General features: G+C 52.7%; 3 protein-coding genes across 6 annotated transcripts; 1 reads left to right on the top strand and 2 right to left on the bottom strand.

The window, feature by feature from the left end:
* The first annotated feature begins 1 nt into the window (after position 1).
* On the top strand, positions 2–26,284 carry NAA38 (N-alpha-acetyltransferase 38, NatC auxiliary subunit). The gene is made up of 5 exons (XM_042917124.1): positions 2–86; positions 468–564; positions 25,290–25,627; positions 25,807–25,990; positions 26,128–26,284. Exons 3-5 carry the CDS (start codon positions 25,547–25,549, stop codon positions 26,238–26,240), a joined length of 378 nt encoding a protein of 125 aa, XP_042773058.1. The 5' UTR covers positions 2–86; positions 468–564; positions 25,290–25,546; the 3' UTR covers positions 26,241–26,284.
* LOC122207210 (cytochrome b5 domain-containing protein 1) lies at positions 23,359–26,362 on the bottom strand. Of its 4 annotated transcripts, none has more exons than XM_042917120.1 (5): positions 26,274–26,362; positions 24,736–24,989; positions 24,552–24,628; positions 24,190–24,408; positions 23,359–23,623 (listed from the first exon to the last, which is right to left on the bottom strand). In XM_042917120.1, exons 2-5 carry the CDS (start codon positions 24,917–24,919, stop codon positions 23,393–23,395), a joined length of 711 nt encoding a protein of 236 aa, XP_042773054.1. In that variant the 5' UTR covers positions 24,920–24,989; positions 26,274–26,362; the 3' UTR covers positions 23,359–23,392. The 4 variants fall into 4 exon arrangements, with proteins under 4 accessions (XP_042773054.1, XP_042773053.1, XP_042773052.1 ...); XM_042917119.1 differs by having other exon boundaries at positions 24,736–24,992; positions 26,274–26,355; XM_042917118.1 differs by lacking the exon at positions 26,274–26,362 and adding an exon at positions 25,087–25,296 and having other exon boundaries at positions 24,736–24,992.
* Positions 26,363–26,844: 482 nt separating this feature from the next.
* TMEM88 (transmembrane protein 88) lies at positions 26,845–27,880 on the bottom strand. Its single transcript, XM_042915862.1, has 2 exons — positions 27,627–27,880; positions 26,845–27,510 (listed from the first exon to the last, which is right to left on the bottom strand). Exons 1-2 carry the CDS (start codon positions 27,837–27,839, stop codon positions 27,241–27,243), a joined length of 483 nt encoding a protein of 160 aa, XP_042771796.1. The 5' UTR covers positions 27,840–27,880; the 3' UTR covers positions 26,845–27,240.
* Between the last annotated feature and the right edge of the window lie 119 nt (positions 27,881–27,999).

Raw genomic sequence — 27,999 nt, 5'->3', positions numbered from 1 at the left:
GGCATTGAAAAGGAAAAGATGAAATATATGTTTATATATAACTGTGTTTCTACATACCTCACTGAAATCAAAACGCATTTAATTGTGTACGTATCTTTCAAGTGAGGAGCGGTACTGGATTTTTTCCCCCTTTCTTTTAAAAAAAGTGATAGAAATCCCAGTGACTTTGGGGGGCGGGGGGAGAGATATGAATAGATCCGATGATTGAGTTTTTTTTTTTTTCAAAGGAGTCCATGTTTGATTCTCCCCTTTGCCCAGCCTTTTCGGTGATTTATAATTGTTGTAAATTTTATCTTCACTCTTTGCTGCTTTACCTCCCCCTCCCCCTCCCCCAACTGCTTGACTCTTAAAATTCATCTGACTTGGGAAATTAATTTAGGGGTTGGTAGAACAGATTTTTAGAATAAGGGGGCAAAGAGTCAAGTCTGAGAATTGTGAAATTGTTTTCTCTTTTTCTCGCGTTGCAGTGTACCTCCCTTCCTCCGTGATCTCCGACACTGGTAGAGTGGAAGGAACTCAGGTACCCTGCCACAGAAAAGTACTGGGACTGAGCAAGAGAAAGAGGTAGGGGTTACCCTCAACGTCTCCCTCTGACTCGGTTGGCCCAGGATTTCCCGCTGTACCCCCGTGGCTTCGGGGGATCAGGTGGGAGCCTGAAAAGGAGTCCCCCAAAGTAGCTGCCTCATCCAGAGACTGGATCAGAGAAGTCCTGGGACTTGCCCGTTGAGCAGTGCTCGTGGAAGGAGGCACAGTGGTTCCGTTCTACCCTTTTTTTGTTTGTTCTGGTCACCTTTCCGAACTCCACCTCCCTCCCGTTCTTTCTGTCACACTCTGCCCCTTCCTTGAGGCCCACCCCAGGCCCCTGGCACGGAGGGATAGTCTCTCTCCTGGGTTATTTCTCTCCTCCTGGAGCCACCCAGCAGCGCCCCCCCCCCCCCCCCCCCCCAGTGTTCAGGAGCACCTTACGAGGGAGGGGTAGGTGGGCAGCAAGGGGGACAGGATTCAGGACAGGGAATACCCTGCCAGTTTTTGCTTGGGAGGCTGACACATTCTTTATTGACGTACACCCCCCTCCCCGGACGCACACACACTAATGCACTAGACTGAGCATTGATTTCCAGCCTTCTCTGAACCCGGCCTTTGGAATTCTCTCGTCTCCGCTGTTGTATCATCCCTGCGCCCGGGTCTGACTACTGTCCCTCTTCTGTTCCATTTTGTTCCCTCCCTTCCCTCGGTGTCTTTGTGCGAGCCCATGTGGGTGTCCCCCTCTTTCTGTGTGTGGGCCTCTCTGTGTGTGTCTGTGTTTTCTCTCCAAGACTGATTCTCTCGTCCCTTTGGCCGCTCAGGCTGTTCTACCTCGAAGTGACTTTCCAGCCCTGTCTTGTTTCTGTTTACTTCTCTCTTCCCCGCGTGTGCCTGCCTCCCTCCTCTTTCTGGTCCGTGTGTGTGTGTGCGCGCGCGCGCGCGCGTGTGTGTGTGTGTGTGAAGAGTGTCCCCACGTGTATGTGGACAGCCCTGCACATCATGTGCGCCACAGTCCCCCAGCCTCGGTGCCCTCTCCCCCTGCGCCGAGCGCCTCTGCCTGCCCTCATGTGCCCATGAAGCTGCAGGTGTGGATCCCTGGCCACACGTCCGTCACCCTCTCATGTGCTTTGCAGACAGATCTGTTCATTCACTCCGTTCTCCCTCTTGTCCGTGTCCCCTCTGCCTGCCCGCCTCCCCTGTTCTCTTTCCTCTCCTGCCGACCTCTCCATTTCCCCTCTGCTCTCCTTGCTTCCGCCTGCCCCTCTACCTGCTTGCTCCTGTTCTGGTGTCTGCCTGCCCGCCTGTCTGCTCCTCCCCGACTGGCTGGCAGCCTCTTCCTCTCTCTGGTTGTCTGTCTGCTTCTCTGGCTGTTTGCCCACCCCTCTCTCTCTCTCTCTCTCTCTCTCTCTCTCTCTCTCTAGCCATCTGTCTCCCCGCCTGCCTGTCTCTGTCACTTTTTTAGCCCTCGTCTCTTGGTTTGTCTACCTTCCAGGCCCTGCCGTGGCTCCCTATCTCGGTTTGCCTCTTATCTCCTACTTGTTCCCGTCTTATTTATGCCTGTTAAGTTCATGATTTTTCCTTGCCGCCCTTTATGTCTGTCTGCTTGCCTGTCTACCCCGCTCGCCTGCTGCCATCCCACTGGTTAATGCTTGTATCTTTTCAGTCTGACTGCACGTCGGCTTCCTCCCCCTTGGCTTCCTCAACACCAGCAGTATCAGCATCCCGTCAATGGCGGAGGTCGCTCTTGCCTGCACCTGTCAGTGACCCCCAGGCCCCAAAGCCTTACCTGCCTTCTTGCCATACCCCACCCCCTCCAACCCTACCTTTTCTCACTTCTCGCCCTCGTGCCGGCCATCCCTTTCCCTTCGTGTATTTCTGGTCCCTCAGAGAGCCTGCCTGCCTTTTGGCCCGGCTGTCTGCCTGCCTGCCTCTTGCTGTCCACATCTCCGCTCACTTTCTCTTTTCTCGTCTTCTCTCGTCACTCAACTTTTTAAATTTTTATCTAGTTTTAAGGTGTATTTATTTCTTTTGAGAGAGTTAAGTGAGCGGGGGAGGAGCAGAGACAGAGGGAGAGAGAGAATCCCAAGCAGGCTTCGCGCTGTCAGCGCAGAGCCCGACGCGGGGCTCGAACCCACGAACGGGGAGATCATGACCGGAGCTGAAATCGGGAGTCGGAGACTTAACCACCTGAGCCACCCGGGCGCCCCCACTTTTGAGTAGGTGATACACACGTGCACGCACACACACGTACAGAATTTTTCGAGGGCCCTCTCCCCGGGGCCCTGCTCCTCTCCCTGAGGCCGGCTTCACTACTCTTCATTTCTTGGACGTTGTTCCAGAGAAGGGGCTACACGTCTACAAGTCTCCTCGCTTTGGGCCGCGCTCCTTCCTCCTCCTCTCCCAGTTCTGCTGGATGCTTCCTTCTCTGTCAGTCTGTCCATAGGCCTTCCTGCCTCACCTGGCTTGCCACCTCTTGTTCCTTATCTTTTTGAGTCTGCTCTCGGGCACCTGTCTTTTTGATCGGTCGCTAGAAGCACGCTTTTCCTGCCGGTGCGGCACGCTCTGGAAGGGCCCGCTGCCCCCAAGGGCCCTCGTCTGCGCGCCAGGCTATCTGGGAGAGGGCACGGCTCCCCGGCCCTTCATCACCGACTGTGGATTAAGCGAGAAAAGAACGGGGAAGTGCCCACAGGTGCAAGCACAGGTCCGGTTAGTCAGCACAGGCTCCTGTGCATGGGGGCCTGCTCTTCCTTCCCGCCAAGTCTTTACAGGCATGTGACTCTAGATCCTTCTAGGCCCAGCAGCACCCTCAGGCTGTTGACCTCGGCCCGTCCAAGGAGTCTGTCTTCCTCTAGTCTAAGAAACTGCTTCTCACGAAAACTTTTCTCCCTCTTCTTCCTTCCTTGGGCTCCTCTCCCCCGCCACCTCCGAGATGGTGACGCTAACTCCTGGGAAGGGGGTGGGGGGTGGAAACAAAGGCACAGGCTCCGTCCAGGCCGCTTCGGAAAGACCGTGGTGAAACTTTTACTGAGAATGCACTATTCTTCCCTGTCTGCTTTTTCACTGCCTGGACTCCTGATTTTAACTCTTTCGGCCTCCGTGTCCACGTCTCTCCCCTCTTCCCCTCCCTCCATGTCTCACCTCTCTTTTCTCGGTTCTGTCTTTCCTCCTAAGTGTCTGTCTTGGGCTGCCTTCTAGCCTCCTTCTGATTGGCCACCTTCCCTCTCTTCTGTCTGATTGGCCTGCGTCCCTCCATCACCCCATCTGTCTGCTGGGTTCTCCCTGTCTGCCTGCAGTAATGTATGTGACCGCACTTTCTCAGCCACAGAGCCCGGTGTGGCACGGAACGCCGTTTCCCACGTCGTTCTCCCGCTTTCCTTATTGTTTTCTTCCTTTCTTGCTCGGCCTTCTCCCTCTCTTTCTACGCCTGCCGGCCTGCCTGGTGCTCTCTCCCGCCTGTCTGTCACTCATTCTCCTTTCTGTCCTTGCCAGCCTGTCTGTCTGCCATCGTCTGTCTACACCACTCTCGTGTCTCTCCTGCATTTTCAGGTTCCTCTCTTTCTCTTGTCTGTCTGTTCTGTCCGTCCGTACCCGTCTGTTCTGTCTGTCTGTACCTGTCTGTTCTGTCTGTCTGTAGGCCTCTTTTCTGTGCCTGTAGGTCTCACTGTCTCTGGGCTGCTAGTCGCTTTCAAAGTGGACACCACTTCCCTGCCTTTTCCTATCTTCCTGTGCTTCAAAAAATAAAAACCAAATACAAAGTTAAGGTGCCACATGACTAACTAATTGGCAGAGGAGAAGGGTCCCTGCTTTTAATGAGAAGACCACTGAGGTGAGAAAAAGGACCTTAGGCACACAGCCTGTCCAATGCAAACCGGAATTGGAGGGCCCCCTCCCCGAGAAAGAACTAGAAGAAAATTGTAAGGGACTCCTAAGCCATAAGAAGATTATTTCTTTAAAGCCAAAGCAAGAAACTTACCCAATGCAAGTGTTTCCAGTTTTGTTTTTTGTTTTCTGTTTTTCTTTTTTTGGTTCATAGAAAGTTATCAGCCCTTCCCCCAGAAAAACAGTATACAGCTGACCCTTGGGCAACGTGGGTTTGAACTGTGCGGGTCCACTTATATGTACATTTTTTTATTATTTTTTTTAATATTTATTTTTGAGAGAGAGAGAGAGACAGACAGACAGACAGACAGAGGGCGAGTGGGGGAAGGTCAGAAAGAGGGAGACAGAGACTCCGAAGCAGGCTCCAGGGTCTGTGCTGTGAGCACAGAGCTGATGCGGGCTTAAACCCACGAACTGTGAGATCGTGACCTGAGCGGAAGTCGGACGCTTAACTGACTGAGCCACCCAGGCGCCCCTGGATTTTTTCAATAAGTATATCGAAGATATTTTGGAGATGTGGGATCATTTGAGGAAACTTGGGGATGCACTGCATGGCCTAGAAACGTCGACGAAATTAAGAAAAGGGCATTAGATGAATGCACAAAATACACGTAGCTACTAGTGTATTTTATCTTCTACCTTAAAATATTACACAAATCTATTTTTGAAAGTTCAAACTTATGCACAAAAACACTGAGAGACCATATGTCACCTTTTCATTTTTGACGCCCCGTGTTAGTCCTGCGCATTGACGGCGTGCGGTGCCCTGTCGGACGGTATTGACGCAGGGACCGACAGATGATTCATCTTGTAAACAGGCGACGTAAACTTACGGTACCTATCAAGGCAGTACGCGGCTGTAAACGTATTTTCCTTATGGTTTTCTTAATACCATTTTATTTTCTCACCACCTTATAGTAAGAACACGGTATATAACCCACAGACAAAACATGGCTAATCAGCTGTTAATGGTAGCAGCAAGGCTTCTGGTCAACCGTAGGCTATTGGTAGTTATGTTACGGGGAGGCAAAAGTTGTACGCGGATTTCCTACAGCATGAAGGGTCAGCGCCCCTGACCTTCATGCTCCAGGATCAGCTGGTGTATGCAAAGCACCACATATGTTTTCACAGTGTTACGAACACCCTGAGATCTGTGGACCCCAGGTTACAACTCTGACGTAGGGAACCAGTGACAGTGATTGGTAGAGCACAGACGTGCGCTCGTGGAACAGGCAGGTCAAAGGACTGAAAAAGCGCTTTGCCATCTGTGATTTCCCAGTCAAGGAAATGTTAAAGAGGGTCCTAATTGTCTTTTGAAATATATAGATTGGTGATAATAACGGAAGTCATGGAAGTACTGAGGATATCCTAGACTTAATCATGGAATTTTAGAGAGAAGATCATCTAAACCAGTGGCTTCCAAATGGCTAAGTAAGGTTGCCACCTGCCCTTTGCTGAGAAGATCTGTCCTTTGTTTTGAGATTATACATTTTTTTTAAGTTTATTTATTTATTTTGAGAGCGACAGAGCACGACTGGGGGAAGGACAGAGAGGGAGGCGGGGAGAGAATCCCAAGTAGGCTCCACACCATCAGCAGGGAGCCCAATATGGGGCTGGATCCCACAAACTGTGAGATCACGACCTGAGCTGAAACTAAGAGTCGGACACTCAATTGACTGAACCATCCAGGTGCCCTGAGATAATACATTTCATATATATATACTATTAATACATATACTAACATATGTATTAATATGTTACATATATGCATGCTTATGTATTTAATTATAAATTTGTTAAAAATGTCCTTTCTAATGGAAGGAGGTCCACAATAGATGTTATGAAGGCAGAGAAAGGGAATGACTTTTCATACTTCTGTGCAACTGGAGAATTTTTCAACATGCACTTGTTTTATAATCCAAAACATTTTAAATATCTGTCTTAAATAATGGTGATGGGCATATATTTGTTGTTGTCATTGATGTGTTTAGGACAATAAAAAGTCAGCAACTCCATGTTGATCACTAACTTTTTCTTTTTCTTTTTACATTTTTTCTGGTTATTGAAATCCAAAAGTCTGGGATCTATAGCTTTAAAATTTTTTTTTTAACATTTATTTATTTTTGGAGAGAGAGGGCACGCGCAAGTTGGGGAGGGGCGGAGAGAGAAGGAGACACAGAATCCAAAGCAGGCTCCAGGTCCCGAGCTGTTAGTGCAGAGCCCGATGTGGGGCTCAAACCCATGAACCACGAGATGGTGACCTGAGCCGAAGCTGATGCTCAGCCGACTGAGCCACTCAGCCGCCCCTGGGACCTACAGCTTTAATCTAACCTCTTGATTTGGCAAAGAAAGAAACTTCAGTTCTTAATGTATCCTATTCATGATGTGCCCTACTTGCCGACCGCCTACACTGTTAGATGCAGGCTATTTTCCTTCAAGCCAGTTCACTTTTAAGTTAAACAGATGTCCTTTAAATTTTTTCTATTATTTATTATTATTATTTTTTTTAGTAATCTCTGTACCCAACGTGGGGCTCCCAACTCACAACCCCAAGATCACAAGTCATGTGCTTTTCCAACCGAGCCAGCCAGGCGCCCCAAACAAATACCCTTTAAAAAGTAAATTTCAGGGGCGCCTGGGTGGTTCGGTCGGTTAAGCGTCCGACTTCAGCTCAGGTCACGATCTCACGGTCCGTGAGTTCGAGCCCCGCGTCGGGCTCTGTGCTGACAGCTCAGAGCCTGGAGCCTGTTTCAGATTCTGTGTCTCCCTCTCTCTCTGCCCCTCCCTGTTCATGATCTGTCTCTCTGTCTCAAAAATAAATAAACGTTAAAAAAAATAAAGTAAATTTCATATTACTGAGAAATAATATCTATAAGATCCTTGATTCGATGGGGTAATCACTTCCTAACTTAGTTTAAAATACAAGTCATTATTGAAACAAAAATCAGGGAAAATAACAGCATCTTGCCCGCTACCGATGGTGTAGGTACCATATTTTAGGAAACAGAGCTTCCATCTAATTTTGTAGGTGCAGAAACGGGGGCCCAGATGTTGAAAGGAGTGCCTAGGATCAAGTTGGTTGGTAGGGACGGAACCAGGACTCAAGCCTATCTTCCAGTTTCTAGTCTGGTGTTCTTTCTACTATATACGAGACGAGACGACGTCAAGGCCAATGAGATGCCCTTGGGTTTTAAAGGAGCTATGGGGCGCCTGGGTGGCGCAGTCGGTTAAGCGTCTGACTTCAGCCAGGTCACGATCTTGCGGTCCGTGAGTCCGTGAGTTCGAGCCCCGCGTCAGGCTCTGGGCTGATGGCTCGGAGCCTGGAGCCTGTTTCCGATTCTGTGTCTCCCTCTCTCTCTGCCCCTCCCCCGCTCATGCTGTGTCTCTCTCTGTCCCGAAAATAAATAAAAAAAAAAAAAAAAAAAAAAAAAAAAAAAGGAGCTAATACGTGAAAGTGATGGCCACGTATATGACTTACTACCTGTTACAACTGTACCAGAACTGGCAATAGTCCATTCAGTTGTATCTAGTACACTTTTGTGCTGCTGCCGCCGCTACTTTCCCCCACCTCCTCCCCCCCCTCCCCCTCCCCCTCCCCCCTCCTCCTCCTCCTCATTTTCCTCCTCCTCCTCCTCCTCCTCCTCCTTCATAATGTGTCTGCCCAACGCGGGGCTCAAACTCATGACGCTGACTCCTGACTGAGCCAGCCAGCTGCCCCTCTAGGACACTTGCAAAGTTACATGTTTTCTGACACAGAATTCCACCTCCTACCATCTACCCTGAGAAACAGTCCTCGCACTTGGGTGTATATAAGGTCAAACATGCAGACATATTCATTACAGCGTCGCTTAGAATAGCAAAACATTGGAGATGCCCCAGATCTCCAACAGTGAGGACCAGCTAAGTCAATTAAGAAATATGAGAAAACGGCAATTAAGAAATTAAGAAAACGGGGTGTCCGGGTGGCTCAGTCGGTTAAGCGTCCGACTTCAGCTCAGATCATGATCTCGCAGTTTGTGAGTTCAAGCCCCGCGTCGGACTCTGTGCTGACAGCCTGCTTCGGATTCTGTCTCCTTCTCTCTCTGCCCCTCCCCCACTTGTGCTCTGTCTCTATCAAAAATAAATAAGTGTAAAAAAATTTAAAAAAAAAGAAGAAAACGATTTACATGTATGTGGTAAGATTCTTTACTACTGAATGGCAAAAAGCAAGCTGCAGAACTATATATACATTATCATATCATTTAGTTTATGTTCAAAGAAACAAAATGCTGTATGTTTCTACAGATACATTTCTATCTGTCATCTATCTATCTAACCTATCTATAAATGCCTATCTATCTAACCTATCTATATCTAACCTATCTATAAATTAAAAATTCTGGACAGGGGCACCTGGGTGGCTCATTCAGTTGAGCATCTGACTTCGGCTCAGGTCATGATCTCACTGTTTGTGGGTTCGAGCTCCGCGTCGGGCTCTGTGCTGACAGCTCAGAGTCTGGAGCCTGCTTCAGATTCTGTGTCTCCCTCTCTCTCTGCCCCTCCCCTGCTTGCACTCTGTCTCTCAAAAATAAATGTTAAAAAAAATTTTTTTTTAATTCTGGACATATCAAATAGGGAATAGTGGCCACTTTTGGGAAAGAGTAGTCAAGGGGAATATTTACCTCTATTTAGAATTCTGAATTTTTAGGGGTGCCTGGGTGGCTTAGTGGGTTAAGTGACTGACTTCGGCTCAGGTCATGATCTCACAGTTCATGAGTTCGAGCCCTGCTTTGGGCTCTGTGCTGACAGCTCAGAGCCTGGAGCCTACTTCAGATTCTGTGTCTCCCCCTCTCTCTGACCCTCCCCTGTTCATGCTCTGTGTCTCTCTGTCTCTCAATAATAAATAAATGTTTAAGAAAAAAATTTTTTTAAAAAGAATTCTGAACTTTTACAATGAGAAAATATTTATTGTTTGTGTAAACAAATTTAAGTAGCCTCGTGATCACCTTAGCAAATGAAACCAAATGGCTTAAAAAGTAGTATGATTTCTGTAAAGAAATTATTCTTCACTAATCTAGTTTTTTGAGGAGAAAAATACATAAGCAAAGTATAATCAGCGGATGTAATGGAAATTAAACTTTTGAAAACATTAGTGCAGTTCTAGTTTAAAAACTAACTGAGGTAGAGGCGCCTGGGGGACTCAGTCAGTTAAGCGTCCGACTTCGGCTCAGGTCATGGTTTCATGGTCCGTGAATTCGAGCCCCGCATCGGGCTGTGTGCTGACAGCTGAGCCTGGAGCCTGCTTTAGATTCTATGTTTCCCTCTCTCCCTGCCCCTCCCCTCTTCATGCTCTCTCTCTCTCTCTCTCTCAAAACTAAACAAACATTAAAAAATTAAGAAAAAAACTAATTGGGGTACAAAGAGAAGAAAGGAAAGGTATAGAAGAACATATTTATAATGATAGCATTGATGAAAGAAAAAAATATGTAAATATCTGGGGAATATTCCTGGAAGAATATATGAGAAACTGTAGTAGTTACACTGGAAAGCTTATTTTTTCACTGTACATCTTTTAAAGCAGCCTGGAAATTTTTTAGTGACCAAAGGATCAGCGGGGTGGAGGGAGGAGAGACCTTTGAGATCAGAAACACTAATCAACAATATGCAGTCGTGATAATTGCTATGGGCTATAAAATCTGAGAATTCAGAGAAGAAAGATCTTGGTAGGGAGAGGGGGATCACTGAAGAACTTTCGTGTGTAGTTGTATTTGAAGTAGGCCCCAAAAGATCACTAAAATTTGGAGCAGATAGAGGGAAGAAGGGCGGTCTATGTTGATTGAGAAAGTACTTAGCGAGTAGTATGTTGACCCCATCAGGCTGGGGGGGGGGGGGTAAGTTCATGGTAGAAAGTTCTAGGAGGTGTTGGTACCTCTTTAAACAGTAAGAATGGTTAGCACATCAAGTGAAGAGTAGAGGCCAGAACTTGGGGGTACTTTGAAGAATGGGCAGGGGAGAAGAGAAGCCAAAGGAAGAAACAGAAGTTGTTAGAGTGGTAGGTGCACCAGATAGTGTTATCGTGGAAAAAGGAGACAGTTTCTGGAAGGAAGCATGACCAGTATCGCCAGGTGCTTCCTGGAGGGCAAGAAGATCGCCGACCGATCCTCAAAACACGAACTACAGAGTTACCGTACGACCCAGCAATTTCAATCTTAGGTGTACACCCAGGAGAATTGAAATGTGTGTCCCCACCACAACTTGCATGTGAATCTTTGTGGGAGCATTATTCATCATAACCCCAAAGTGGAAACAACCCAGATGCCCATCAGCCGATGAATGGATAAGCAAAGGGCAGTATATCCATACGGTAGAATATTATTCAGCCATAAAAAGGAGTGAGGTAGGGATAAACACGACAACATGGAAGAACTTAGCCGACATCATGCTGAGTGCAAGAAACTAGATACGAAAGGCCACTTACTGTATGATTCTACTTATATGAAATGCCCAGAATTAGATCAATTCACAGAGACAGGAAACAGATTAGTGATTGACCAGAATTTGAGGGGAGAAGAAATGGGGAAATGACTGCCAGTGGGTATGAGATTTCTTTTTGCATATGATGAAAATGTTCTGGAATTAGGTAGTGGTGACAACCCTGCAATCTTGTAAACCTTATACTGAGAGCTTCTGACCTTTACACTTTGAAATCATGAATTTTAGGGGAGCCTGGGTGGCTCAGTTGGTTAAGTGTCCAACTTCAGCTCAGGTCACGACGTCACAGTTCGTGAGTTCGAGCCCCACATCGAGCTCTGTGCTGACAGCTCGGAGCCTGGAGCCTGCTTCGGATTCTGTCTCTCTCAAAAACATTAAAAAATGTTTTTCAAAAGAAATCATGAATTTTATGGGTGAATTTTTAGAAACCATTAAAATGTTATGGAGGTTTTTAAAATTTTTACCTATTATTGAGAACTATTTCATAAGTTCAAAAGAAGATCAGACAAGGCTTTAAAAAATATGACTATTGTTATATTTACTAAACCAGATGATGGACACACGTGTTCATTGTAATATTCTTCGTGGTTGATGTTATGTTACATCAACCTTTTGAACTTATGAAACGAACAAAGAGAGTATGCAGGTGTCCACAGCCCTCCTTCAACTTTTCTGTAGGTTTGAAAATTTTCCAATTTTTCCAATTAGGTGGAAGGGAACTAATCGCAAAGAAAAAGCAAGGAAATAATGACATAAAATTCAGGATACCGGGTGAGTCGAGGTGGGAAGGAAACCAACAGAAAAATTGAAGGAGTGCTGTGGACCCCCGTGTACTCTTTTTTGTTTTTTAAGTTTTAATTTAAATTCCAGGATAGTGTGATATTAACTTCAGGTGTGCGGTATAGTCGTTCAACACTTCCGTACATCACCCTGTGCTCGTCACAATTGCATTCCTTAACCCCCATCACCCCTTTCACACACATCCCCATCCCCCTCCCCTGTGGGAACCAACAGTGTGTTCTCCACAGTTGAGCGTGTGGTTCCCGGTTTGCCTCTCTTTTTCCCCTTTGCTCATTTGTTTTTGTTTTTTAATTCCACATAGGAGTGAAATCATACGGTATTTGTCTTTCTCTGACTGACTTATTTTGCTTAGCATAATACTCTCTAGCCCCATCCATTTCATTGCCAGTGGGAAGATTTCCTTCTTTTTTATGGCTGAGTAATATTCCATTTATCTACAACGTACCACATCTTCTTTTTAAATTTTTTTTTAACATTTATTTATTTTTGAGACAGAGAGAGACAGAGCATGAACGGGGAAGGGTCAGAGAGAGGGAGACACAGAATCTGAAACGGGCTCCAGGCTCTGAGCCGTCAGCCCAGAGCCTGACCCGGGGCTCGAACTCACGGACCGCGAGATCGTGACCTGAGCTGAAGTCGGACGCTTAACCGACTGAGCCACCCAGGCGCCCCTGTACCACATCTTCTTTACCCATTCATCAGTCGATGGACACTTGGGTTGCTTCCATAGTTTGGCTATTGTAGATAATGCTGCTCTAAACTTCGGGGTATTGGATTTATTGGATTCCTTTGAATTAGCATTTTTGTATTCTTCGGGTAAATACCTAGCAGTGCAATTGCTGGATGGTAGGGTAGTTCTATTTTTAACTTTCTGAGGAACCTTCATACTGTTTTCCAGAGTGGCTGAATCAGTGTGCACACCCACCAACAGTGCATGAGGGTTCCCCTTTTTCCAGACCCTTGCCAATACCCGTCATTTCTTGTGTTGTTGATACCTGTATACTCTTCTAGATTTGGTGATTGTTAACCTTTTTCCACATTGACGAAATGGCACGAGCAAATGTTTATGATCTAATTTCTTTTTGTTTTTTGTTTGGGGTTTTTTTGAGGTGTACATTTTGAGTTTTTACATACGTGTACTCTTGTATGAACACCAGCCAGGTAAAGATGTAAAATACGTCAAGCGCCAGCACCAGTCGGTTAAGTGTCCAACTTCAGCTCAGGTCATGATCTCATGGTTTGTGAGTTCGAGCCCTGCATCAGGCTCTGTGCTGACAGCTCGGAGCCTGGAGCCTGCTTCCGATTCTGTGTCTCCCTCTCTCTCGGCCCCTCCCCCACTCGTGCTCTGTCTCTCTCTCCCTCTCTCTCTCTCTCAGAAACAAACATTAAAAAAATTTGTTTAATATATATGTCTACCACCGTAGAAGTTTCCAGCGTCTTCCCAGTCTGTGCCCCTTCTAGAGAAAACCACTGTTCTTCTATCCTGATTCCTTTTTAACAACTTAAGATCTAATGTTAGTTGCATAAAGCAATATAAAGTCATACGTGTAGTATAATCGCAGCCAGATAGGAAAGTACTAGGAGGAAGTGGTTGAGATGTTCACACTGGTTTCTGCTGAGTGATAGGAATAAGAGTGCTTTTGTTTTGACATCTTTATGCTTGCCTACCTGGAATTTTCTGTAAAGAACACATGTTCTGCAATGAAAAAGAAAACTAAGCTTAAAAAAAATTAAAAGTATATGGAAAGAGAGAAGATAGGAGAATGGATCAAATATTTGGTCACAAAGTTTGGTGACGTGGCAGATAAGTCTGGAAACCACATACGTAAAGGAATCTATTTCTTTTCACCAGCGGTTGATCCCAGCTTCCCCCATGTCAGGTGACAGGCCCCCGTCCAAGGCTCCTATGGGCTGTATAGCCCTGAACTTCACTCTCAGGCTGCATCTGCTTGCCCTCATCCTTCCCCTCACTCACTACAGACTCACACGGGCTCAGTCCTGCCCCTGACTCCCTGACCAGAGGCCTTTCTGTCCATTCCACACCGGTGGAGGTGGCTCAGGACTTACATCTTCTGAAATAACGGGGTTCAAGCCCCCGCATTGCCCACAACTTTCTGTCCCTCTAGCTCATTTCTCTGTTGTTCTTGGACCCATAAGACACTCTAGTCCCTCCCTCATCGGGCTCTACCGGGTCCTCACCTCCTTCCCTGTCCAACGTAGAGTCTGTGGTCTGTCATCTCAGCCAGTGTCGTGTCCTCTCCTGAGCCTCTGCCCGCGCACCTCTAACTGTGACCCTCACACCCAGCGTGCAGAGTGCTGCTGAAGAGAACACCACGACCGTGCCCACCGGCGTCCCGGCTCAGAAATCCTTTTCCCTAGTCCGCTTTCTTTCAGGTCTCCGTGGCCACTTTTCCAAAGCCTCCTCACATTTGCCACACCTCCTCCACCTTCCGCTCTGGCAGGAGACCTTATCAGCTCTCTCCCGGAGACAGAACATCAGAGAGGGCTCCCCGGAGACATGGGCACGAAGCCTGTGTATTTCGCTGCATCCTCTTTGTCCTACTTGACCACTCTCGCTTTCCAGGTCCTCTGAAGCCACTGCCACCAGACTATCCACAGCCTCCTGGTTGCCGACAGAGAGGCTGTTTCTGAGTTCTTAACTTGCTACGTATGCCCTTCTGGAAATGATCTTTGCTTGCCTTCTGTGATCTCACATCTGCCTCTACTTCGATTGCTGGCTTTTTTAAAAACAATTTTTCTTTAGTGTTTATTTTTGAGAGAGAGAGAGTGTGTGAGTAGGGGAGCATCAGAGAGAGAGGAAGACACAGAATCCGAAGCAGCCTCCAGGCTCCGAGGTGTCAGCACAGAGCCCGACGCGGGGCTCGAACTCACGGGCTGTGAGATATCATGACCTGAGCCGAAGTCGGACGCCCAACCGACTGAGACACCCAGGCGCCCCAATTGCTGGCTTTTTAGCTAAATCCTCTCCCTTGCTCTTTGTCTTTCCCACAAATCATTGTCTTTCTCTTCTCTGCTTCCTTTAGACCTGCTCTGATTGACCACCGTGATGGAAACGGAATGGTCCTGTATGAAACGACAAAAACCAAACCTTTCTTCCCTTTTGACGCTTCCCTTTTAACAATTTCTTAACGCTTGTGCCTTGGCTGGCCGGCTGCGAATGCCATGTCATGTCAAGCCCTGGCTGTTGGAGCAGAATTGCCCTGACACCTTTCCTGGCTGACTGTCTCTCAGATTCTAGATTTGCCGCGGTATATGCTGACCCCAAGCCGGCTTTTTCCTGCCCCTTGGCCCGTTCGTGGGCCTTCTCGCCATCTAGCTCTCTGAATGAGGGTCATTTTAATTTTAGACTAAATTAGATACGATTGGCAACTTAAAATCACTTGTTTTTTGTTTTTTGTTTTTTTTAAAGATTCTACATCCCCAAACTGTGTAACTCCAAAAATGTATTCCAGAGCCAAGGAATGAAGTTGTCCACCCCTAACCCCGTGAGAATTTGAGCTTTGGGGTCAGGTAGCACCTGGTGTCCCGAGTTCTTCCATTCACTACGTGACCTCGGGCAAACTCCTTAGCCCTCAGGTCTCAGCCCCGCATCTGTGAGGCAGGGTACCCCTGCCTCCCTCACCTGGTCGTGGTGAGGATTCCGTGAGCTCACTTAAGAAAGTGCTGACTCGAAGACACTCGATAGTTGGGAGCTAGTATTCTAAACAGTCACAGTGTTGGCCCTTTCTCACTTCTAAGAGGTTCACTGGAGGTGACTGAAGGTGACAGCGTGGGCGACCTGAGGTATGAACGGCACCTCCCTTAAACTGAGGGAGCAAAGGGCTGGTTCTAGTTCTCTTGCGCCCGACAGCTGGCCCCCATCCGGGCTCTGTCCCGCTTCCCAGACATAAGCCCCGCTCGGGAACCATAGGAGACAATCCATGGGTCATTGGACCCAGTTCTCCTAATGGAGGCGCACTTTTGTTGGGCTGGCAGCCAAATGTGAGTCGCAGATACGGTCGACCCATGCCCTGAACTTGACAGAGGTCACCTGGATGCTGAATAATGCCGAGTCTCAGGAAATCCCACAGGAAGCGTGTGTTACTAAATATATAGCGGCTGGCACAAGGAAAGGAAGAGACGACTCACATTTTGGGGTGCCTGTTCAAAGGGCCTTTCGTGCTGCTGGGCACATTTCCATACCTTACCTTCTCTGATCTCCCGCTCGGAGGGACCGCGCCCTGGCGCATGCCTGTTATCCTTGGCGAAACCTTATTTCTACTGTTCATAGTTTACAGTTAAAGAAACGTAATCTCAAGACAGGAACGCATTTTGTGCATGGTCACAGAGCCTTCCGTGGTCGGCTTCCTTCTGCCCCTGGGCCGTTCACGCCTCATCCAACCGTAGCCGGACTCCTATTTTGCTGCTTGTTCCCTCCACGGACAATCAAGTCCTCGCCTTGATCTCCGTGGAACGTTTCACACTGTTTACCCCAACCCCCCATCAGATACTCTCTTTGGCTTCCATGGCGCCATTTTCCCCGGTCACTCTCGCCGCTCTGGCTCTTCCTTCTGAGTCTCTTCTTCCCCCGCCCCCGGCCCCTCGCCGTCATTCCTCAAGGTGACTTCACCCCTGAATCTGGCAACAGTGACTCAGCTGACAGTCCCCACACCGATGAGTCTAGCCCAGAGCCACGCAGCCAGGGAGATCGGGACATCTGCATCTGCGCCCCAGAGCTACCCCCCGACACCGGCTCACCACACACCCCCTTCTTCCCCAGTCGGAGCCCCTTGTCCACCCGCACACTCATCATCCTCCCCTGTCTCCTCCCTCTGCCCCAGACGTGCTCCCGGGAAATTATTGAGCCGCACAATTCTGTCTTCAGTCTGTCTTCTCCGACCTCCAGCACCACTCCGTCCCAGCCACCCCCATGTCCCTCCTGGACCGCGGCAGTGGCGTGGGCTCCCGTCTCCCCTCTTCTCCCCTCCCTCTTTCCCCTCCAGTCCATTCTCTGGACGTTGTAGGCAAGTCACGTCTTTAAAATGCAAATCTGATCGTGCCGTTCTCCCTGGAAAACCCTGAACCCTGACTTGCACGCTCGGAAAGGCGTGCAACTGTATCGTGTGTGAACTATATCGCAGCACACAAACAGCCAGGTGCACAAAGCCTCCCTCGACCTGGTCTGGCCTCGACACCCCTCGTCGCCCACCCTCCCCCGCCTCCTGTCTCTTAGCTTTGCCTTCTGTTCCTGAGCTCTCTGCACCCCCCACCCCCAACTCTGCAGTGTTTGTGCTATTTATTCCTCACGGGAAGCCTGTCCTCCCCACTCTCCTTACCCTCCCCTGCCTCCTCCCTCGGCTCCCTCGTCCTGGTCCTTCAGGTCTCGGCCGGAGGAGACGCGTCTCCAGAAAGCCTCCACTGACCTCCCCAGACTGGGCTGCGACGTCCCCCGAGGCATTTCATAGCCCACGTGTAGCATTTTTCACCCATTTGTTCATTTTCTGAACTTTGAGTAACTGCCCTGGGCTGAGCACTGAGCGAGGAGCTGCGTGTTTAGCGGCAGATAAGAGACGGGATGCCTGCCCTCCCGGAGCTTAGAGTCTAAGAAGGGAGGGGGAACGGACGTTAAACAGTGAATGAAACACTGAGTACTTTCATTGCGAGGCAACCCGAGACGGTGCGATGAAATATTTGCCATATTTGAAGGGATCGGGAAAGACTTCCCTGAGAAAGTGACACTTAGGCAGAGACTCTGAGGGGCGGGAGCTGGCCAGACATTGAGCGGTGGGTGGAATGTTCCATGCTGAGGACAACAAACATGGAGGCCCTGACAGGAGAGAGCTTGCGTGGGGGTGGGGGGGGCCCGAAAGTGAAAGGCCAATTCGGGACACAAGAGCCTGGGCCTGCAGGGCCTCCCGGACAAGGGTAAGGGTTACCCCCAAAATGGCCACTGTAATGTCCCACACCCAACATGCTTTTACTACCATGTAACTTTGCCCCTCTTCCCTCTGAGGAGTGAGGCCGGTGCCCTGCCCTTGGATTTGAGGCGAGGGCTTTCAATTTTTTTTTTTAATGTTTATTTTTTCGAGAGAGACAGAGCATCAGCAGGGGAGGGGCAGAGGGAGAGGGAGACAGAATCTGAGAAAGGCTCCAGGCTCCGAGCTGTCAGCGCAGAGCCCGACGCGGGGCCCGAACCCACGATCCCTGAGATCGTGACCTGAGCCGAAGTCGGACGCTGAACCGACTGAGCCACCCAGCTGCCCCTGGCGTCTCTGTTCTTATAGTACTTTTAGCACACGTGTGCGTGTGTGTATTTATATATGTTTGTGCGTGTGTGAGCACAGGCGTACCTAGCATATAGCTCTTAGTACCATCTGAGACGATCTTGTCCTTTGTTCACCGTTTATCCCGCCAGATCGTTAAGTCCCAGTGAAGCAGGAGCCTCGCCTGCCTCGTTCCCTTCTGTGTCCCCAAGACCCCAGACAGTACCTGGCACAACGACATTGGTTTTTGGCTAACGAATGGATGAATACAGCGCCTGAGCGTGACTGCAGGAGGATCACTGGTTCCTACCCGGTATCTGTGCCCTCTGTCCAGGGTGGTGCTCCCCGCCCGTGTCGTGGACGTCAGTAGAAAACACGGGGTCCCGGCTCCCTTGCAGCCAAGGGTCCCCTGTGGAGTGCGCTTCCTACCCGTGAGCTGCGGCCAAAGGTCAGATGTTTGCTTTGATAGAGACGCGATCTTCCTTCCCTTTTCCTCCTTCCTGCCCACCGCGCAGGCTAGCGGTAGAGCGGCAGAAAGGTGATGACCCCGAGAACGACAGAAGAGCTCCCGGAGACCCCGATGACCCGGCCCGCAGAATTACGACACCACAGACTCAGCGTTTGAGAGAAACTCACTCTTTGTAGTTAGGCCCCGGCTGTCGACCTCCTGTGATACGCAGCCAAATACGTTCTCTCCAGGCTGTCCTCTAAGGTCAAGGGGATGGGGCGCCTGGGTGGCTCAGATGGTTAAGCTACTGACTTCGGCTCGGGTCATGACCTCACTGCTCACGGGTTCTAACCTCACGTGGGGCTCTGTGCTGACAGCTCAGAGCCTGGAGCCTGCTTGGGATTCTGTCTCCGTCTCTCTGTCCCTCCCCTGCTTGCTTGCTCTCTCTCTCTCTCAAATACAAAATAAAACCTAAAAAGACATAGATAAAGGACAAGGGGGATATGTCAGCCTCCTTACTGCTCTACAGGAGGGCGGGCGCCATTGACGAGCACAGGTGTTACTGTCCACGGCTCGCAGGCTCCCCCCCACACGGAGCCGGCAAGTGGCAGGGGACATCACATCATATGGGTCTGTTCGGGTCCTGGGTTCACACATGTCAGATAGCAGGGATCACGTGTACGGTTAATTCCTGGAGCAGGTAGGCATTACCCCTCTGTGCCAGGCACGACGTGGCCGTGGCGGATACAGACAGGGGTGACTCGGTCAGACGGACGCTGGACACCCGAGTTCCCACCAAGCCGCAAGCTTCCAAAAGGCGGCCACTGAGCCATTCCCAGGGGGAGGGGGCCTTCATTCCAGCACTCTCTCCACCGCCTTGCTCCTCATCTCGGCCTTCTTTCCCCCTGACCCCTCTTAGGCGACCTCCCTTCACATACTCACGCACAGCTTTACGGTTGTTGTCGTTTTGAGTGTTTCCCTTATGCCTAGAGGACCCGGTGCTCGGGCGGCGTACCTGTTCGTATTTGGAATGCCTAGCCTTCGACTTTCAGGATGGTCCAGGCTTCAAACTCTGCTTCTCTACCACCAACCCCTCCACGCGCGCTCGCTGCTCTGTCGGCAAGCGGCCGTTCTCCCAGTATCAACACCTCCGTGTGGTTGACCTAAACTCGCTGGGCGGGCTGGGAGCATTGAACTCGTTCTGACGTCATGACTGGGCGTTAGGCTCAAGCCTGAAGGGTAGATCCCCCCCACTCAGCCCCGAGGTCGGTCCAGATCAGAATTCGGGACGGTAGGAAGATGTTTGGGACTGGCCATAAACTTAGCCCCGAGGGGTTACGGCGTTGGGCTTGGCGGCCGTGGCAACACAGGTGTAACAGATGAGCGTGGAGACAGGTGGCCGGAATCCCGGGACCACGTGGTTATCGCCGCCTCTGCTATTTCGCTTCCGGAGGTCTTTCAATTGGGGGGGGGGGGGGGGTACTATTTCAGGGGCGGGGGTCGGGCCGTTTTGAGACCGATGGAAGTTATAGCACCCACCCTTCTCCAAAATAATACGTATCTGAGCTTGCACGCACGTGCAAACACACGCACGCACACACACCCACCCCACCATATTTAGAAACTACCTCTGCCCTTCTGGAGATCCAGGTTAAGAATCCACGTGCGATTTGCCAGGAGGGTGGAAACTTTTTCTATGCCATAATTTGGTCCTTTATCATATACTGTTTTCATTTATCTTTCCGTGTGTGTGTGTGTGTGTGTGCACGTGTGTGTCTTTTTTCCCACTGAGCGGGCAGGCTCCCTGCGGGGACACCCAGGTCTTTATTATCCTTGGTGCTATGCGCTTAGGGAGCAGGGCTCAGGGGAAACTTGCCCATTGAGTCCTTTGAGTCTGTTGTGGTTTCCTGAGGACAGGCAGCTTTCCTTTTGGTATTCTGCCTTCACCCCCCTTCCCCCCCCCCCACCCCCCCCCACCCCCGCCTCCCTCCACAACCAAAGAGGTCGCCAGGAGAGGACTTGGACCCTACACTCAGTGCTATTTACTTTCTAGATTTTAGGCCCAGGCGTTATTTACGTCCTCCTCCCGCAAATACCCAGCCTTGGGTATTTAGAGAACCAAGTGGTGCCTCGTGAAAAACTTTACTCGCGTCCGCGCTAAAGCCCATACGTGTTAATAAACCCGTGTGCCGTATTCTCTCTGAAACGTGGGGTGTCGATCCCTTCCGCAGCTCTGCGATCTACCGAGCACACCCACCCCTGTAATCAGACCCCCACCTTGGACTGTCCCTCCTTTCCTGGCATGAGCTTGTGGAAAAAATCTAGAACAGGAGTAAACCCAAAGCTAATAAAATAGTAGCCATGTGGTTTTAACTTCTTTTCTGATCCCTCCCTCCCACCTATAAATTCCGGCGGGGCCGCCTTTCATTGTAACCTTTTTAGAACTTGCGAGGGTTTTCCCTCCCTTAGCCGCCCCGCCCCCGCCGCCGACTCCGTAGGCGAGTACGGCCACCTGGTGGCCGTCCGCGGGAATGACAGGTTTCCCCCCAAATCTGGTGAGAAGGCGGCCCCTAGGGCTTGGGCTTGGTTCCAAGGGAACCAGGACAGAAGCCTGTGGCTGGAGGTGGCCTCACTTGCCTCCCAGGACACAACATCCCATCCACTAGTTATTCCAGACGGATGAATTCACTCAACATTTGAGGTCATACCATCAAAATTTATTGAGCAGCAACTGTGTGCCCAGCACCGGGAACACAGCGGTGAACAGGGTGGACATACATGGTCCCTACTCTCTAGCTGCCAGCCAGCCAACTACATCCATAATTTCAATGTTTAAACTGTAGGAAGTACTCTGAAATGTGTGTGGCGTTAAGAAATGATCGGGCAGAGTCTTGCTTTCAACACCAAGAAACCCCAGAAGCTCTCCTGAGGAAGAACCACTGAGGATTCAGCTAGGTGGGAGATGGAAGGGTGTGCAGGCAGAGGGAACGGCATGCGTGAAGGTTCTGGGGCAGGCGCACGTTTCACGGACCGCGAGACAGCCGTGCAGCTGGAACACGGAACAAAGGTGAGACTTGCCAGGTGGCCAGAAGCCGGCTTACACAGCATCTTTGCACTTAGAGGGCTTTATTCCCAAAGCAACCGGAAGCCGCTGAAGAATCTGAAGGGGGAAAGCCAGAGGCCTCGGTCTGGTTTCCAGAGCTCACTCAGACTGTGGTGTGTGGGGGCAGAAGCGGAAAGAGGATGGATTCCAGGGACATTTAGGAGCTGGGAATGACTTGCAGAGTGACCAGGGTGCGAGGAGAGGCGTGTGCTTCTGGCAGGAGACACTGAGGTAGGGGACTCTGGAAGGGGGGCAGGTGTGGGCCCCTCCCGGAGGCACAGGCCCCAGGGCAGCCGCTTGGCTCGGGTTCTTGAGGCGTCGGTTTAACTGGACGCATGTGAAACAACCCCAGAGTGGACCAAACATCAGAAAGACCCGGATACTTCACGGCCCCTCTCGCATTACGTGGGACTGAGCGGAGGCCCTCGGTCTCACAGGGAGCTCAGAAAGGGCCGAGGCCAGCACCTGTCTCCGCCTGCGTCCGTGCCTTTCCCAGCCAGCCCCTCAGAAAGCACCTCGGCGGCCCGCCCAGCGCCTCACGGTCCCCTGCTCGGGCCCCGGCACCCCTGGCCAGCAGGTGCACGCACCTCTCCCCAGTTCTTTTGGGCCTGTGACCATCAGGAAGCCCACCGGTCTGTCATTCTCGTTCCCCGCCCCTGCTGAGGTTGAAGGGGACACATCTGGCCACTGCTCCCCCGCCACGCTGGTTGTCCCTTGGTCACATGAGTTTCCTGACCTCATTAGCTCCTCTCTAGATTACTGTTGTAAGGCTTGCCATCTTGCAAGGCAGACATTCTTTCCTTCCCTGAGGGGCCCGGGCCCGTCATGATTGCCTGCTTTTTGTCCCCCATCTACAGGCCCTTCCTCCACTCGTTTTCCCTGCGGCCGGTCCGCATCTACCTCTTCTCCTCTAAAAAAGAAGAAAATTTTGCTGTGGGATCAACCAGGAAGCAGCCTCAATAGCTCCTGCTCAGCTGGCAGCCCTCCCTGCCTCCCCCCTGCCTCCGCTCGGCCCCTGCAGAACTCTGCTGACTCCCTTCCAAAGACCGTAACCGCAGAAACCAACCAAACCACACAATAGGGCTCCGGCGTCCTGCCCCTCCAGCAAGCCTCGACGGTGAGATGCTCTCTCGAGTTTGTCCCCCAGCCACGAAGTAGTGTGCCTTCGTGCCACTAAACCTTGCCGAGCCTAGGGAGCTCCCCTCCACTCACTAGCTGGGATGCCGCCAGGTTCATCAATCGCTTAACAAAGCCGAACGGGGACAAAAAGTCTTTCTAAGCTTCCAAAGCCTTACGGTGATGGTGTCCCTCTTACAGGGTCGTCGTATTAAGCAGGGCAAACGAAGCCCGTAGCGTAAGATCTAGCCTGAATTACCTGCTAACCGCTCGCTTCCTTTCTTCCCTTTGGGTTGCGACTGCCAACTGCTCTTCAGAAGGGAAATAAGGCAGTTTGGTTTGGCCAGTGACCGACACTTCCTGCTCCCGCCTGGGGAAGGTCCTGTCTCCCTGCGGCCCGGCCCGTCTCCATCGCTGCCACGAGGTTCTTCCGTCGCTCATCCCCGTGGGGGACCTCTCTCTCTCTGACCGTCGGACAGTTCTGCCTGAGCTCTGACTGACCCCTTCTACGTCTCCCTAATCCGAGATCCCGCACCTTCTGGATCGTTCCTGGGAATCAATTCATGCGCTTCTCGCGTGCTGTCCGACTCTCTCAGAGCAAAGTGTAGTGGGCCTGGGAAACGGGACTCGTACACCTCAGAGACACATGGGGAACCACAGGCCAGCGGCCGGAACAGAAAGGGGGTCTGGCTCCAGCACCGCCACACCCACCTCTTTTCCTACAGGACACAGAAGCAGCCAAACTCAGAATATATCTTAAGTCTACATGAGCATATATCTCCCCTCCTAGAGTTCTGTGAGGTCGTCGTTGAAGTACAGCAGTATCGCGGGTGTATAAGGTGCACCGTCCATACTGAGATAGTCAAATTCGTCGTCCTCATCCCGGATCCCGTTCTGTTCCAGGGTATGATCCATGTTCAGGTTCTTCCCCTCATATTTCCACGTATAGCTGGCAGCATGTGCGTTATAGGGGAGATAGCGGTGTAGGATTTCCCACATCGACTCCAGGGCCCCCACCTGCAGAACATGAAAGCACCCCCCACCCCCGGAATTCTGGAATGAACGCACACACCCCCAAACAAAGGCCAGGAGCCCAAAAGATGACGGAGCCGGGATCAGAGAGCCTCCCTTGGTAGACCGTATTTTTAGGCACTTCACGGTCCCCGAGAGGAAGCATGCGGTGAACGGCCGCCAAGCGTTACGGTCCTTATGGCAGCCACTTCTAACAAACAGCCTTAAAGGGTCACAGTCACTGCTGCCTCCCCTCACCCCTACAATCGAGGACACTGATAAGAGAGTCTGCTTACAGTCACTATCCCAAACACAGCACCGTAAGAGCTTCTCGGGACCGTCGTCACTGAGGTGCCTGAACTGTGCCCAGGGCTTATGTACCCCGTGATCCGGCCACGCCTCCGATTCCCCACCCTGGAGACCTAGGTGGTCTGCTCTCCCCCGTCTGCCCCTGGAGGGGGAGAAAACGCTGCTCCCACTGGCCATGGAGATCTAAGGGCCCGAAGATCTCCTTGGCGATTTGCTGGGCTTCCCCGGTCCCCTGCGACCTGCCCTCAGGCACCGGTTCTCACCTCCAGCATGTGCTCCTGCGATGTGAGCGTGTTAATGATGCGGATGTTCCGGGTCTTGGCGGACAGCCTCCCCACCTCATAACGCGACCCCTGCCACCAGGGCTTCCCGAAATCATTGGCCCAGTCGGAACGGGGCAGCTGCGGCGGGACGTGCAGAAAGCGGCCCCAGGGGGTGCGGTATCTCAGGGTGCCGGTCAGCGGGTCTATGTGCTTGCGGATCTTTAAAGCGGGGTTCGGGGAGGGGCCTCGGAGCAGTCACCATCGCCGACCCGGCCCGCCCCGGCTTCTCCTCCCCACCCCGCTCTCCGGTGTCCCTACCCACCCCCCCCCCGCCCCCAACCCCGGGTTCCAGAAGAACTCACGTCTCTGGTCTTCGGATCGAACCAGTGGCTGATGTCCTGGCCTGCGACTTCTATGATGGGTTTTAGCAGCAGGTCTCCTGGGAAGGAGCAGCCGCAGTCAATGCTAGCCACCCAAGAACGGGGCACCGCCCCCCCCCCCCCCCCCAACGTACGCCCTGGCCTTGGCCCAGAGCACGGCCCCTACCCTTATACTCCTGAGCCAACGGTGTCAGGTCGTACACGGATCCCAGGTAAGATACCCAAAGGTCTTCCGGCCGGTTGTGTTGGGCCACCTCGGCCGGCGTGAAATACCGACGCAGGAAAAACTCAAAGTCTGGCCCGGCCACTAGGCCTCGGCGCGGCATGGCTCTTGCACTATCGGCCACCATCTCCCGTTGCTTCGTCGCTCTCGGCACGCTCTCACTCACTGCATCTCTTCCCCCTCGCGAGCGCGTTTATCTGCTGACATGGAAACCATTGTCCCTCTCCGGCCACCGGCCACCGAGATCAAACACTGCGCGGGTAAGGAGGCGGAGCGTGGGCTGCGCGTGCTCACGGGAAACGTAGTCCGAATCTGGCTTTCAAGGGATCGGGCTGCGTGCTCAAGGGTTCCGGGCGAAAGCGAACACCTTCCGTTTTCAGAGTGGTCTGGGCTACAAAGGGATATTTAGGACTGACTGACTGTCTCGCGAGGCAGCAAAAGCAAGGGAGGGTGGGGTGGAGTGCGATTACGAAAAAAGGTATTCTCGCTAATTCCAGGGTCCCTAACGGCTAGGTCTAAAACTAAAGAGGCAAAACTTCTCGCGATATGTTAAGACATCCGGCGCCATAGACCTCAGCGAGCCTCAGCGTCGGAGAAGAGAAGCTCGCGAGATCTCTGCAGTTGCCCAGGAGACTAAGAGGAGGAGAGGTGATCTCGCGAAAGAAGAGAGGCCGGGAGCACTCGCGAGATCTCAGACCACCGGACCCGAAAGGTTCTTAAGAAGTTGAAGGGCCCTCAGGAGGCCCGGGGGCAAATGGCCGGAGCCGGACCAACCATGCTGCTACGCGAGGAGAACGGTTGTTGCAGCCGGCGTCAAAGCAGCTCCAGCGCCGGGGTTAGCGCGGGCTCGAGTGCCGGGATTGAGGGGCAGCCGGGGAGCAAGATGGGGGGACGGAAGGGGGAACTGCAGCTCCCGGCAGCCTCTGGGCTTGGTGTGAGCGCCCCGCGGGCTGTCGGGAGCTGTGGTTCCGTGGGTGGGCGGCGCAGTCTCAGCGCGTGTCCCGCCCCGCGCAGGACTCAGACGGGGAGCGCGAGGACTCGCCGGCTGCGCGGGCCCGGCAGCAGCTGGAGGCGCTGCTCAACAAGACTATGCGCATTCGCATGACAGATGGACGGACCCTGGTCGGCTGCTTCTTGTGCACCGACCGCGACTGCAATGTCATCCTGGGCTCGGCGCAGGAGTTCCTCAAACCGTCGGGTCAGTGCCCGGGGAATGCGGCGGAGCCCTCACCGCGAGGCACCCCCCCCCCCCCCGCTGCACCCCAGTTTTCTGGGACTAGAAGGGGCGGGACCGACGCTGGCCTGCCTCCCTGATGCTCTGACCCTTCTTTCCAGATTCCTTCTCTGCGGGAGAACCCCGTGTGCTGGGCCTGGCCATGGTACCCGGCCACCACATCGTTTCTATTGAGGTGCAAAGAGAGAGCCTGGCAGGGCCTCCCTATCTCTGACCGCGATCGCGCAGGCTTTTCAGACCATTAAACCTGTAAACGAAGTGGCTCGTGTCCGAGTGTAGCTGGGACGTCGGGAGCGCTCTCAGCCCTCCTTCACCCAGCCTGGGCGTCCGGGGGTGCCAAAGGTTCCCCGGGGTTCGGGGGGTGGGGATGAGCTAAGGACTAACAGGCCCCAGGGTGGGCCCCTCCATCTTCCCTCCCACGCTGCTGCTCCAGAATTGTGACTGGAGGGGGTGTCATCCTGCTCCGGAAGGCCCATTGTTTCCCTCCCCGGCCTGGCAACACCGAGTTCCTCCAAGCTGGGGTCAGAGAACGGGCTCGGGTCCCCAAGGGGAGCAGGGCAGGCGACAGAGGCTGGGCCCTCTCCTCTCTATTGATGGAGAGGTGACTTCAGGGTCAGGGACAGAGAGAGCTCTGGGGTCTGGCCAGGAAGAACGGGCTAATGCGATAAGGGAAGGCCAGGAGGCTGAAGGATGCGCTGTTGAGCCCCCCCCCCCCCCTCCCCCTCCCCCCGCCCCATGTTTCCTGCTCCTGGGCATCGCGCGGGGGTGATAGAATCTGTGCCGTCTCACTGTTCCCAGGATCCCAAGCAACGCATTCAGTTCATCAATTCTTTATTGATGTGGGGTCACTCCTTACCCCTCGAACCTCGCCCCCCAGCCCGTAAATACTAGAGGAGCTGCACCGGGAAAGGAGGACGCGAGGTTCGTCCGAATGGTGGGAGGCGGGGAGGGCTGGGGGTGGAGTGGTGATGTGCACAGGGCCCAGCCCAGATGTCCAGGATTCAGATGTAGGTAGTAAGAAAGTGGGTTTTCCGGGGCGTGGCGGATTTCCGCCAGCTTTGGGTCCACAGATGCTCCGGTTCGCCCAAGGGGATGCTGGGACCCGGCTGGGGCAGGGGCGGGGACGGGGAAGGTCGGGAGACCCGCGGGCTTCAAGTCCTTGGGGCGACTGGAAGCGGGCGCGGTCGTGAAGGTACTTCCCGACTCGAGGGTCCTCAGACCCAGACCTTCCCTGATGTGGAGCCGGCCTGGGACCCTGGTGAGGCCCGGGTTGGCCGCGGCTGCGGGGCGCGCCGGCGCCGGTAAAGGGCTCGGCTGTAGGGCACGAGGCAGTCGGCCAGGCGGAGGCGCAGGCAAAGGCGGCGGTAGCTGGCCAGGGCGAGCACGAGCAGCGGCACGAGGAGCAGGAATCCGGTGACCAGCAGGGCCGTGAAGCCCGGGTCCCGCAGGTGCGCCGTGCAAGGCGGCGCCTGGGAGCGCAGGAACTGTGGGAGCAGAACCGGCGTCGGGCCCGAGCCGAGCGGCCCGGGCCCACGGACCCCACCGCCGCCTCCAGCACCGGGGTCCGCGGTCACCCGCGCACCTCGGGGCGCACGCTCACCTGGGAGTGGCAGAGGAAGCCGAAGCCCAGCATGGTGACAGCGGGCAGCAGGATGGTCCCCAGCACGAGCGCCAGCAGGAGGAGGTTGAAGGCCGCTACCAGCAGATTCTGGGCCGTGACCAGCACGGCGCAGGCCCAGCAGTCCAGGGGGTCCCGGGGCTCCGGGCCGCCGCCGCCCGGAGCCGCTCGCTGCGCCCCGGGGACATCCGCCATGGTCGGCCTGGCTCCCGCCCGCCTGGGCCGCGGCCCTTATAGCCCTCTTTCCTGCCCCTCCCCCGGCCCGGCCTCTCCCCACCCCCCTTATCCTGGAATGCGGCTCCGGGATCGGGCACCCCCCCCCCCCCCCCCCAGACCGAGGAGCGGACCGGCGCGC

Source organism: Panthera leo, chromosome E1, assembly GCF_018350215.1.
Source record: "Panthera leo isolate Ple1 chromosome E1, P.leo_Ple1_pat1.1, whole genome shotgun sequence".
Taxonomy (NCBI): domain Eukaryota; kingdom Metazoa; phylum Chordata; class Mammalia; order Carnivora; family Felidae; genus Panthera; species Panthera leo.
The sequence above is the reverse complement of the archived record's forward strand: the minus strand, read 5'-3'. Positions and strand labels throughout refer to the sequence as shown.